General features: G+C 39.0%; 1 protein-coding gene across 1 annotated transcript; it reads right to left on the bottom strand.

The window, feature by feature from the left end:
- Positions 1-1004: 1004 nt before the first annotated feature.
- LOC307174585 (polyunsaturated fatty acid 5-lipoxygenase-like) lies at positions 1005-9967 on the bottom strand. The gene is made up of 14 exons (XM_079898501.1): positions 9780-9967; positions 8179-8374; positions 8014-8095; positions 7723-7845; positions 7336-7442; positions 7018-7190; positions 6764-6910; positions 6461-6667; positions 6288-6374; positions 5899-6068; positions 4916-5028; positions 1563-1663; positions 1313-1483; positions 1005-1222 (listed from the first exon to the last, which is right to left on the bottom strand). The coding sequence occupies exons 1-14, from the start codon at positions 9927-9929 to the stop codon at positions 1043-1045; spliced, it is 2007 nt and encodes a 668-aa protein (XP_079754627.1). The 5' UTR covers positions 9930-9967; the 3' UTR covers positions 1005-1042.
- Between the last annotated feature and the right edge of the window lie 1683 nt (positions 9968-11650).

Raw genomic sequence — 11650 nt, 5'->3', positions numbered from 1 at the left:
TCAAGTTTTTAAATCTATCCTAGCGTGATTGTTCTGAACTTCGTTTATTTTCTAAAATATAAGAAAAATAACTAAAAACCACAAAAGCATGAATGCGTTTAATACAAGTAAAATTTGGATTAAACAAAATTGTACGAACAGAAGTGTAAAAATTACAAATACATCAAATGACAAAAACACTTCACGTCCCTTTACAGAATAGAATTAACATCCAGAGGATATGTGTCATAAAAATTCGAATCGGGTTCGATTTTCTGTGATTTTCGCATCCGTAGCAAGCATTTTGAATGGTGTGTTGACAATTCTGTGCCACCGAATCACGAATACAAAAAAATGCATATGAACATTTCGGCCTCAGTGTGCAAGGACCTTTAATGTGAGCTGAGTCTATAGTCACAGACTGAATTGAATTTTCTCATATTCCTCAAAACCAGTAAATCAACAGATTTCTGCCTAAATTCTTTAATTTTGTAGACAAACAAATTACACCTATACAACTGTTTATATTTTTTTTTTTAAAAAGTCTTCCATGTAGAAGTCACAGTGGATGTTGAAGGAAAACTAGGTCTGCACTTATTCTTTCACTTTCCTATTATCAGATCTAACATTTGCAAAATAGACAAAATACAGAATCCTGCCAGAATATATATGTTTTGTCTGGTATCCAAAACCAGTCAATCCTGTGAACAGCGAGTTTTCTGATAACTATAAACAGCTAATCTTCTATCATCCAGTGAGTTCGACTGAGAAAGCCAGGAAGAGCAGAAGCAGGAGCTGAAGTGATGTTGAAAATGAGAAGTTGGTTTATTGAATAATCTTAGTTATGCATGTTTCATCTGACCAGGACAAATTCAACAATTGTTATTATACCAAAGCACAAGAAAAACAAAACTGCCGACTGCACATTCAATTTTTTTTATTTTGTGTAGACATTCATTTCTTAATACATTTCATCCAGACTAGCATTTTCACTTAAGTCCTTGCAGTTACTGTAGCAGTTTTGTTGGTTGTCATGTTTGCTAGTTCCCCCAGCGACATTCTCTCAGACGGCCACACTGTTGGGGATTCGGTCTGGAGACAGATACCAGTACGGCACTTTCAAATCCTCATTTCGGCTCTTGATGATCTTGGTCACTTCAGCTAATTTCTTGCGGAAAGTCTTGGCGGCTTCCATGACCGGTTGTTCAGTGAAGTACATATCTGGATACTCGCCTAGAAACAGCTGGAGAAGATTTGCACAAATCAAAACAACGTTTCAACGAATTTGTAGGAAGCAAGTTTATGCAAACTAGTTCTGAAGAATCAGTCAAACCTCGTTGTCCTGGAATTGACTGAGGGCCCAAACTATTCCTAGAACCAAAGAGGAACGCCCGCGGTCCGGCAGACTCTCCATGATGTACTCCATATCCACCTGGCCCTTCTGAGCGGGAGGGGGCTTCCGCATGGTGGAAGGGCTGTTGGGGATCCAGGAGAACCAGTCGAACTGGAACACAGGACAGACATACAGACAGATATAAGCATATATATATGGTTTATATTCATCCTGAAGAGTGTAAACGCACCTGTCCAAAGTTGACTGCAGCGTGTTGTGCTGAAGCTGTGAAGATCACAACGGTCAGGAACTCCACCAACTGCTCCCGAGTGTTCAGGGAATCCGGGAACTCTGTGAACATTGGCTACAGGTTTAGCACACGCATGCCTTTAGGAGTGGTGTAAACACTGCATATGCTAGCATGCAAACATGTTACATCCCAGGGTGTAATTGATCATTCGCAAAGACCTTCAATGGTCAATACACCATTTCAATTTTTCATTGCCAACTCATGTCTAGTTTTTTTTTTTTTTTTTTTAAGAAAAACAAAGGCAATTCAACCTTAAGATTGATCAGATTGCCTATCAATCAAACTCCCTACAAAAAGTGAAATTTTTTTTTTATGTGGAATGTTTTCTCCTGACCAGACGTTAGCAAGTGTGCCAGTGTTGCATGTTAATCTTATTGTACAACAGTTCACTGAAGAAGACTTTTGTTACTCAGTTTTGTTAAGTTCACTGACACTTGAGGGATTTAAATTTGAAACGGTTATCAATGTGATTGTTATTTTGGAAGTAGTGGGAAGACGGATGCCATTGTGGTTAATGTCCATGTTTTCTCTTGTCTTTGGTTAGAGAGGGAGTTGGGTATTTTTCCCCCATTTTGATAGTTTATAAAGTACTTCCCTCAAAGCCTATAACCAACACTATCATATCCTACCGAAATCTGAAAACTATAACTGTTGAAAATTTCTCCGCTGCCATTGCTGTTTCTGCTCTTCCTTCCTCACTCAATCTGCTGTGTCCTGATGAGATAGTTTCTACCTATGATAAATCGATTGGTGATGTATTGGATGAGCTTGCTCCTTTAATAACTAGAACTGTTCCGTCTACTCATTCCTCTCCTTGGTTTACCCCTGAGCTCAGAGTTCTGAAAACTCAATGTAGGCGTCTTGAAAGACTCCACAACAAATCCTCCCTTCTTGTCCACGCCATAGCCTATTCTGATTCAGTAGTGAAATACAAAGAAGCACTTAACATTGCACGCTCTAACTATCTTTCTACTGTTATTAACAAAGCTAAATGCAAACCTAAAGCTCTTTTCACAGAAATAAATAAACTGGTCAAACCGTCCACCGTAGCTCTTACTGGTTCTGCTGATCTTTGTGAAAGTTTTCAGTCTTTTTTCCTTCAAAAAATTGACAACATTTATCAGTCGTTTTCTTCTACTGCAGCTACCCCTTCAACTCCATATTTGATTGGTTGTCCGCTAGACACTTTTTCACTCACTAATACATCTGTGGTTGAAAAATTGATTAACAAATCAAACTCTACCTCCTGTACACTTGATCCTATTCCAACATACCTTCTAAAAACTCATTTGTCTTTACTCATTCAACCTATTACCCACCTTATTAACAGGTCTCTTGCCACTGCCACTGTTCCGCTTAATCTGAAAGTAGCGGCCATTACTCCAATCCTCAAGAAGCCCGGCCTCGACAACGCCATTCATAGCAATTATAGACCAATATCAAACCTCGCTTTCGTTGGCAAGCTACTTGAGAAGGTAGTTGTGGCACAACTGCAATCACACTTAGAGAGACATAATCTCTTTGAACCTCTTCAATCTGGTTTCCGTACATACCACAGCACAGAAACAGCTCTTCTAAAAGTACTAAATGATCTCCTTCTGGCTTCTGATTCTGGTGCACATAGTATCCTGGTTCTCCTTGACCTCAGTGCAGCATTTGACACTGTGTGCCACTCTACACTTATCTCACGATTGTCTGCAATAGGCATCACGGGTGCGGCACTTCAGTGGTTGACCTCGTATCTATGTGATAGACAACAATTTGTTAAGATAGGTAAGAATCGTTCACGCTCTGTGTCTGTTTCTCACGGTGTGCCCCAAGGCTCTGTACTTGGCCCGCTTCTATTTCTAATCTACTTGCTACCGTTAGGTCAGATCATCAGACAGCATGGCCTCAATTTTCATAGCTATGCTGATGACATTCAAATTTACTTCACAATCAATCCCAACTCATCATTTCCACCCTCTTCAGTTATCTCCTGCCTCCACGAACTTAAAACATGGATGTCCTCTAACTTTCTACAGCTTAATGCTGGTAAAACCGAAATCCTGTTGATTAACCCTAGATCACAGGGCTCACCAAGACATGACATTTTTATCGATATAGATGGTATTGAGATTAGGCCTTCAAAAACTGTACGGAATTTGGGAGTTTTGTTCGACCCCACGCTCTGCTTTCACTCACACATTAGTCAGACTGTCAAATCATGCTTCTTTCACCTGCGGAATATTGTGCGTATTCGCCCATCTCTTACCTTTATAGATGCAGAAACTGTCATTCACGCTTTCATCACTTCCAGATTGGACTTCTGTAATTCATTATACAGCGGACTACCCACCAAAGCAATACACCGCCTTCAAATGGTACAAAACTCTGCTGCACGAGCCCTCACATATAATAAAAAATCTGCCCATATCACTCCTATCCTTCAACAACTGCACTGGCTTCCTGTCATAAACCGCATCCAATTCAAACTGTTGGTCCTAGTGTATAAAGCCTTCCATGGCCCGGCACCCAAATACCTTGTTGATTTGGTACAGCCATATCTTCCAACTCGGGTCCTTAGGTCCAGCACTGAAAACCTACTCGTAGTACCCCGGGTCAGACTCTCTACGGTGGGCGGTAGGGCTTTTAGTGTTGTTGGCCCAAAGCTTTGGAATAAGCTGCCCCCGAATCTTCGTGCGGCCGACAACATCTGGTCTCTCAAAAAACAACTTAAAACTCATATCTTCAAGCTTGCCCAATAAATAAGTATCCTCGACACTGTTTTCCCTGTTCCCCACTTTCTCAGCCCTATTTGCTACTTACTTTGTCGTAATTGTATGCTTTGATAGTACAATATGTTTTTCTTTGATTCATGTCAATTGTTTGTCTGTTATAAGCAGATGGTCTTTGTATCTGTTTGCTTGCTGTTTGTTTGTTATTTGTATTGCATTGTGAAGCGACCTTGGGTTCTTGAAAGGCGCTATAGAAAATAAACATATTATTATTATTATTATTATTAAAGTCAGAACTTCTGTTTGTTATTTTGGCCTGGTCCCCTCCTGGAGTCTATATAAAGCTTCCCTTTTTGTACTTTGAATATACCAAATAAACTTTAATTTGTTATGTTTTTTTTTTGTAATGCTGGGACAGGAGAGCTTTTTTTCCCCCTCCATGAATTCCCTTGTTACGCCCTCCCCAGACTGGGAAAGCATGTGAGAATTGGGGGCTCGTCCGGGACTTCTCACAGGGTCATTGAGACGGTAACACACTCACACATTAACGTTCTAGTTAAATGATCCTGTACTCACCACAATTCTTCAGACCAGAGAAGCAAACATCCTGAACAAATGCTTGAATCTCCTTGTCTTTCTGAACAGTCTCATCACTGCCATAGCAGATCTTTACCACGTCAGAAACAAAGCTGGAGGAAGATCAAGTTAAATGAATCAGCAAACGTAAAAAATACACCTTGGTGTCAAATGCTTTAATTTGTTCTTTGTTTTTAATTCTCACCATTAGCATTTAAACTAGGGATGTAACGGTTCAGTAAAAAAAAACAAAAAAAACACACGGTTATTCTCAAATCTGACATTGCATCTATTATATGGTTTGCTGAAAAAGGAAAAAAAAAAAAAAAAAAAAATTCATTTGCAGCCATTTAAGCCTTGCCAATTAAAACATTGAAGCGCAAGAAAACACAAAAGAACATGCGCGCTAAAAGCTTTGTGCGTGAATACTAAATAGAGTTCTCTTTCATGTCTTGTGCTTGAATGGACAAATTCACACAAAATTATCAAAATGGCCATCTTAGCGAGTATCCCAGTAAACAGTCTGTTATGTCTTGAGTGAATGTAAACAGTTGAGAAAAGACAGCATGTGTACAGTATCAGTATATTGATCCATGCATTATGTCTTAAAGTGACAGCAGCCTAATATATTTCTGCTGTTGTCTGTGTTATTAATGTTAATCAAACAAGAAAATAAGGGGAAAACCCCACATTGCTCTTGGCTGAATAACTTTTGTAACTTTAATAAGGATTCATCTCATCTAGAGCCAGAGCCAGATTGATTATTTGTTCTTATTTTATTACCGGATGTTTGCCTTTAATAATGTTTGAAATTTATATTATTTAGGCTAGTAGTTTTAGCTGTGGCATCAAAACTGGAATATGGTGAAATTTCACTGGTCTCTAAAATTTGTGTCATAACCTTATTCATTACAATACAAGCACATAAAAAAAAAAAACCCTAATTCCCCGTCACACCACTAATTTGAACATCTGTAAAGTACCTTCTGATTGCCTTCCAGACCATCATGCCGTCGTCCCTGTAGTAGTAGTTGGGCAGATCTTCCACTCCTCGAGCTTTCATGGCCTCAGGGAAGCACATGGACTTATAGGTTAAAGTCTTCATGGCCTTTTGAATCACTTCCACAATTGCTGTTCCACCAGTGGCAAGAGCCTTTGAAACACAAGGACACTAGTGAATCTTTGAGTCTCAGACTACAATTTTGTAGACACTTCTTTAGAGAAGTGCAGTGAAGTCTACAAAACGGGAGTCAGAGCTAGATAAGATCAAGTCAATGACTATGCCTCTTCAGACCTCAAAGTCATGAGAAAGAACCAGGAATAAACATGAAAAGAAACTGTTCAAAGGAACTTTATCCAGGGTTCAAGATACCTTATCAAAGATCCCATCTTTAGAGATGAGTTTCTCTCGAGCCGCAGTGTTGATGGCAATGGTGAAACGGACATGAGGTATCAGCAACTGTGAGGAGAACATAAAGGCTGCAATGATTTTCTGCAAGATGACGGCCTTCAGTAAAGCAGTAAGCCATGAGTTTCAAAATCTACCTTGTACACTGGATGGACTGCAGCGAGCTGTCTGTACATGGCTATGGCAAAAACCTCAGATGTCAGATGTGTCCTGAGAATGTGTGTGACCAACTGGTGTACATTAAAGTCGGAGGATTTCACCCACATCTTGGCTAGCATCCAGTCGTAGCGACCATCGCTCGGGAGAAAGACAGTGTTCGCCCCAGCAGGAGTGTGACGACTGAGCTGTTCCAGATCAAGTAAACCAACAGAATATTTGGTAAACTCCAAATGCTAACTTTAATTTGAAATAATACTTCACTAAATGATTTCTGCAGACACCTGAATAGCGATCGGCATGATTTCATTCTGGCTGTTCTTGTACAGAAGGCAGAAGGGAGCAGACAAATACTGCTGGGTGTTCGGGTCGGTGGCATTGGCTGGCACTCCCTCCAGGATCGCATAGTCTGCGATGTAGACGTTTCCCTCCTGTAATAGAGAGGTGTTTAGAGTGAAAATCTCATTCATTCGCATCCAGAATTGACCACTGCAACTGTCCAGTCTACACCACTGAGGACCAAGCATTATCTCCTGACCTTTAACTCCTCCTGTAGTGTGAGACCTCGATCCAGAGAGCCTTTCACCATCTCCTGCGTGACTGCGAACCCGTCTGGAAGATTGGTGCACTTCCTGATCATCACAGGATTGCAGCCGTTTAAGAACTGATAGCCAAACATGAAGTCCTCTTCCCAGTTCTCCATCACATATTCTGTCAGAGGGAATAATGCCAGTGATTTTAGGGGAACGCAAACAATGTGTGTCTCAGCCTGTTTATTTGATTTTTTCCCCACACCAAGTTGGACAGCTCATTTTTGTATTAGAAAAAATTTAACAAAGGAAGAAACTGTTCAAACCTGACACAGTGTTCTTGATTGTCATAAATATTTCTTGAAAATCTTCAATATCTGTCCAAGATGACTGGAACAAGCTCTTCAGTTTGTTAAGATGAAGATTTTTGATCCTGAAAGAGATCACACCGGGAAAAACACATCAGCTGAATGCTCATTATCAGATTTTCTGGTTCAGTTTCAGCTTCACTTATTTCTCAATTTATTTTGGGATATTCCCTGGTTAAAGAGTTCACCCAAAAATCATTTACTCATGTTGCAAACATGTTTAGTTCATTTAATGTTTAGTTTTTATGTTTAGTTTAGTTCAACTGAACTAAATGCTTAAATGAACTAAAGTGTATATATTTTGAAGAATGTTGGGATGGGATGAATGCAAACTGTGTAACCTACGCTTCATCGAAGTTTTCATCGAAGTCCACAGCTTTGTCAGCTTCAAACTGAACGTCCAGAGGGAGTTCACTGCTCGAGTTGGCATCTATGCTCATGGGGAAACCAGGCTGCCACTTCTTCCACCTTCAAGAAGAGGTAACATTCATCTTTCAGTGAGTTATATTTGGTGTCACAAAGTATAAGTGAAATGGTGTAAGTGTGTTCAGCATTTTAAACTAAAACATCTGGGGGAAAATAGAGACAGCAATTACACCATAGAATATTGTCCGGGATTGTAACGTGTCCTCAAACCTGAACAGTTGTTTTCTGGACTCCAGTTCCATGCGTCTGTGATCATTTAGCAAACCGGTTTTATCCTCGTGAGACAATCGAGCTAAAGGAACACACATAAATTACAGTATTTGTGACGTGTTTGATTCAGGACTGGATAGTGATGAGAGTCGGGATAGGACTCACCCATGCCATCGCGAAGAACCACTGCCTTTTCGTTCGCGATCCAGCGATAACAGGGGAAGTCGAAGCGATCTCCGGAGGGAGACGTCACACTGATGACTCGACAGTACCACTGATCATCGAGCAAGTTCTTCTTCTCAAGCTTCACCAGCACGATGTCTCCCAGCGTCTCCTTCACATGGACGTCGATGGGCATCACCTTTAACGACAGCTTCTGTTAGACAACCAGAGCCTTTGCAATTCGGTGGCCCGATTCAAGTGCAACTGAGGGCCCTTCTGTTATGAGGCCCGTTTCCAGTAAAACTGGTGAATCAGGCCTCGACTGGACATCACAGGGTACAGTATGTGCAAACATTAAAGTGTAATTAGGGAAAACTAATCACACAATGCACACACAATTTTCACTGCAGTCAGGATTATGGCAAGCCATTTTAGCTTAAATTGTACCCAGCGTTACTTGTCGTAATTGCATTTTTACTAGTAAGGATTCAATTAGAGAGCTCTACAATTCAATTCTTACTAGTAGAAATTACAATTAGCTCTACAAATGAATTTACATCTCCATTGACTTCCATTCATTTTTAATTACGGAGCTCTACAATTGAATTGTTACTAGTAAGAATGCAATTGCAGAGCTCTTTAATTCAATTACAGAGCTACGCAATTATACATGCATTTAATCCGTTTTTTTACTAGTACAAAATTAGAGAGCTCTCTAATTTTAATTGTTACTAGTAATGATTGAATTGTAGAGCATCTCTAATTGTAATTCTTACTAGTAACAATTCAATTGAGCTCCATAAATAAAAGTGAATGGAAGTCAATGGAGACATATGACTAGTAAAAATTAATTTGTAGAGCTCTCTAACTGGAATTGTTACTAGTAAGAATTGAATTAGAGAGCTCAGTAATTGTAATTCTTACTAGCAATAATTGAAAGAGAGCTCTCTAATTGTAATTGCTACTAGTAAGAATAGAAATGTAGAGCACTCTAATTGAATTCTTACTATAAAAATGCAATTACGACAAGTAACGCTGGGTACAATTTAAGCTAAAACAGCTTGCCATACAGGATGCCCCTAGTTAATCTCAAGTCAGAATTGTGAGTTATGAAGTCCAATTCAGAGGGGAAAACTGCTTTTTCCTCAGAATTGTGAGTTAATATCATGCATTTCTGACTTTTTTTAAAACTATAAAAAAAAAAATAAAAAAAAAAACACAATTCTGAGAAAAAGAATAGCAAGATAAAAAGGTGGCAGTTATCTTTTTAGTTGTTATACCTTGTTATACTTGGGCAGAAACAAGCTTCCATACATTTTCAAACATGATGTTAAATTGGATTATCTGTCAGAGTGCTTTATATTGCTGGAAATAAACTGGACAAGTGATTCACTTGAAGTGAAGAAATATGTGGAAGCTTTGGTAGGGAAAAGTAGGGTTACAGAGATGCAGTTTGGAGAAACTTTAAACAGTCATACTAGAGACTGAGATTTTTCACTTTTTGTGAGGAAACAAAAAGGATTTAATGATCTGATAAGTGATAAACTATTTTCTATGTTATATTTAATAACATATACGCGCGTCAAGAAAAACAAAAATCTTACCGTTCCTCTTGCAAAACGTTGAAAGAAGGACTTGTCCAGCAGAGTCTGATCACTGCATCTCTCCGAGCCGATCAGCGTCAGGTGAACATGATCTAATGTCCCAGCGAACTCCTGTTTTCCAGTGCTGACAGAGACTGTGTACGTGAACATTGTGCTCGGATGGGAAGACGAGTACAACTGACTCTCACACCTGAGGTTTTTTAAAGTTTAATTAAGTTTCTGCCCTTTGTATTGGGGTGTGGTCTATCAATCTAGCTTGTGATGATACTTGTGGTCTTTATCATGAGATTCAGGTGTTGCGAGATTTTCGGTTTCAGTGGGTTTACATGAATATTGCAGAATCAAGCTCCTTGTATCACAGCAGGATTAATGGATTATTTAAAAAAAAGGGTACAGTACATTTACTGTATGCATAAATAAATTTAAAAATAAATAAATAAAAATGTGTTGGTTTAGTAAGTAAGTTACCTGGTTGCCTAAAACATTTAGTTCATTAAAATTGTAATTTTGAATTAATACAACGAAGGAGATTATTTAAAAAACAAAAACAAAAAACAAAAAACTCAAAATAGTATGTTATCTGAACCACATTATTTGATTTGACAAAAGATAAGAAAGTTGTGATAAATCATGAATTTTTTTTTTTTTTTTACTGTATAATCGTTTTTTTTCGTAATCGTTTATAGCCTATATTAAAAAATATTAGTTAGCACGTTTTGCGCAGTTGTCTCTTTCCTGAATGATTGCAGGCATTCACTTTGTGTAACGTTAGAATAAAGCACAGCAAACCTCAACTCGTAAACATTGATTTCATTTCGTTGTGCTTTTCCTTTGTACCTCACAATGTTTTTAAACTGTCTTTTACTAATTGTTTTCATTCGTTGAATGCAATAACTGAAATAAACTTGTATTAATGCAGCCTATCAAGTTTTTAAATCTATCCTAGCGTGATTGTTCTGAACTTCGTTTAATTTCTAAAATATAAGAAAAATAACTAAAAACCACACAAAAGCATGAATGCGTTTAATAGGCTACATAAGTAAAATTTGGATTAAACAAAATTGTACGAACAGAAGTGTAAAAATTATAAACTACAGCAAATGAGAAAAACACCTCACGTCCTTTTACAGAATAGAATTAACATCCAGAGGATATGTGTCATAAATTCGAATCGGGTTCGATTTTCTGTGATTTTCGCATCCGTAGCAAGCATTTTGAATGGTGTGTTGACAATTCAGAGCCATCGAATCACGAATACGAAAAAACGCATATGAAAATTTCGGCCTCAGTGTGAAGGACCTTTGATGTGGGCTGAGTCTATACCTGCGCCCAGGAAGGAAATCCTCTGACTGGGGAACAGTGCTATTGATTCTGAGTCCCAGGCTTTCCAGCACAGATCTGTGGGAATTTAGTTCAGAACAAGCCAGTCGTCGAGATAGTTCAGGATGATGCGCATTCCCTTCTGTCTCATGGGGAAAAGTGCGCGGGGCCAGGGAAAGTCTGAATGGTAGGACCGTATACTGGTGGGCCACACCTCCCAACGCAAATCTCAAAGACGGTCTGTGATGGGGGGCGATTTGGAAATGAAAGGATTAATCTTTCAGGTCCACTAAGATAAATCAATCCCCCAGGGTGTACTAGCGCGAGGATTTGTTTCTGGGTTAGCATCTTGAATGGCCGTTTCATAAGGCCCTGTTCAGGGGTCTCATTTATAAAACTGTGCATAGGAACTTTACTAAAAGTGTACGTGCGCCCGAAAGGGTGCCAAAAATGGCAAAAAAATATTAAGACTTATAAAACCGTTCGTACGTCAGAACCTGCGCAGAAGTCACTTTATAAATCCCAGTCAGCGGAAGATTGTGCGCACATGT

This window comes from Squalius cephalus (genome assembly GCF_949319135.1).
Source record: "Squalius cephalus genome assembly, chromosome: 17".
NCBI lineage: Eukaryota > Metazoa > Chordata > Actinopteri > Cypriniformes > Leuciscidae > Squalius > Squalius cephalus.
This window is presented reverse-complemented; position numbering and strand designations above follow the sequence as displayed.

Coding starts and splice junctions, on each gene's coding strand:
- LOC307174585 (XM_079898501.1), bottom strand. CDS start 9,929: ATGTTCACGTACACAGTCTCTGTCAGCACTGGAAAACAGGAGTTCGCT. Junction 6,911..7,017: donor CACTACAGGAGGAGTTAAAG/GTCAGGAGATAA, acceptor TCTCTATTACAG/GAGGGAAACGTCTACATCGC. Junction 6,375..6,460: donor CAGTCCATCCAGTGTACAAG/GTAGATTTTGAA, acceptor TTCTCCTCACAG/TTGCTGATACCTCATGTCCG.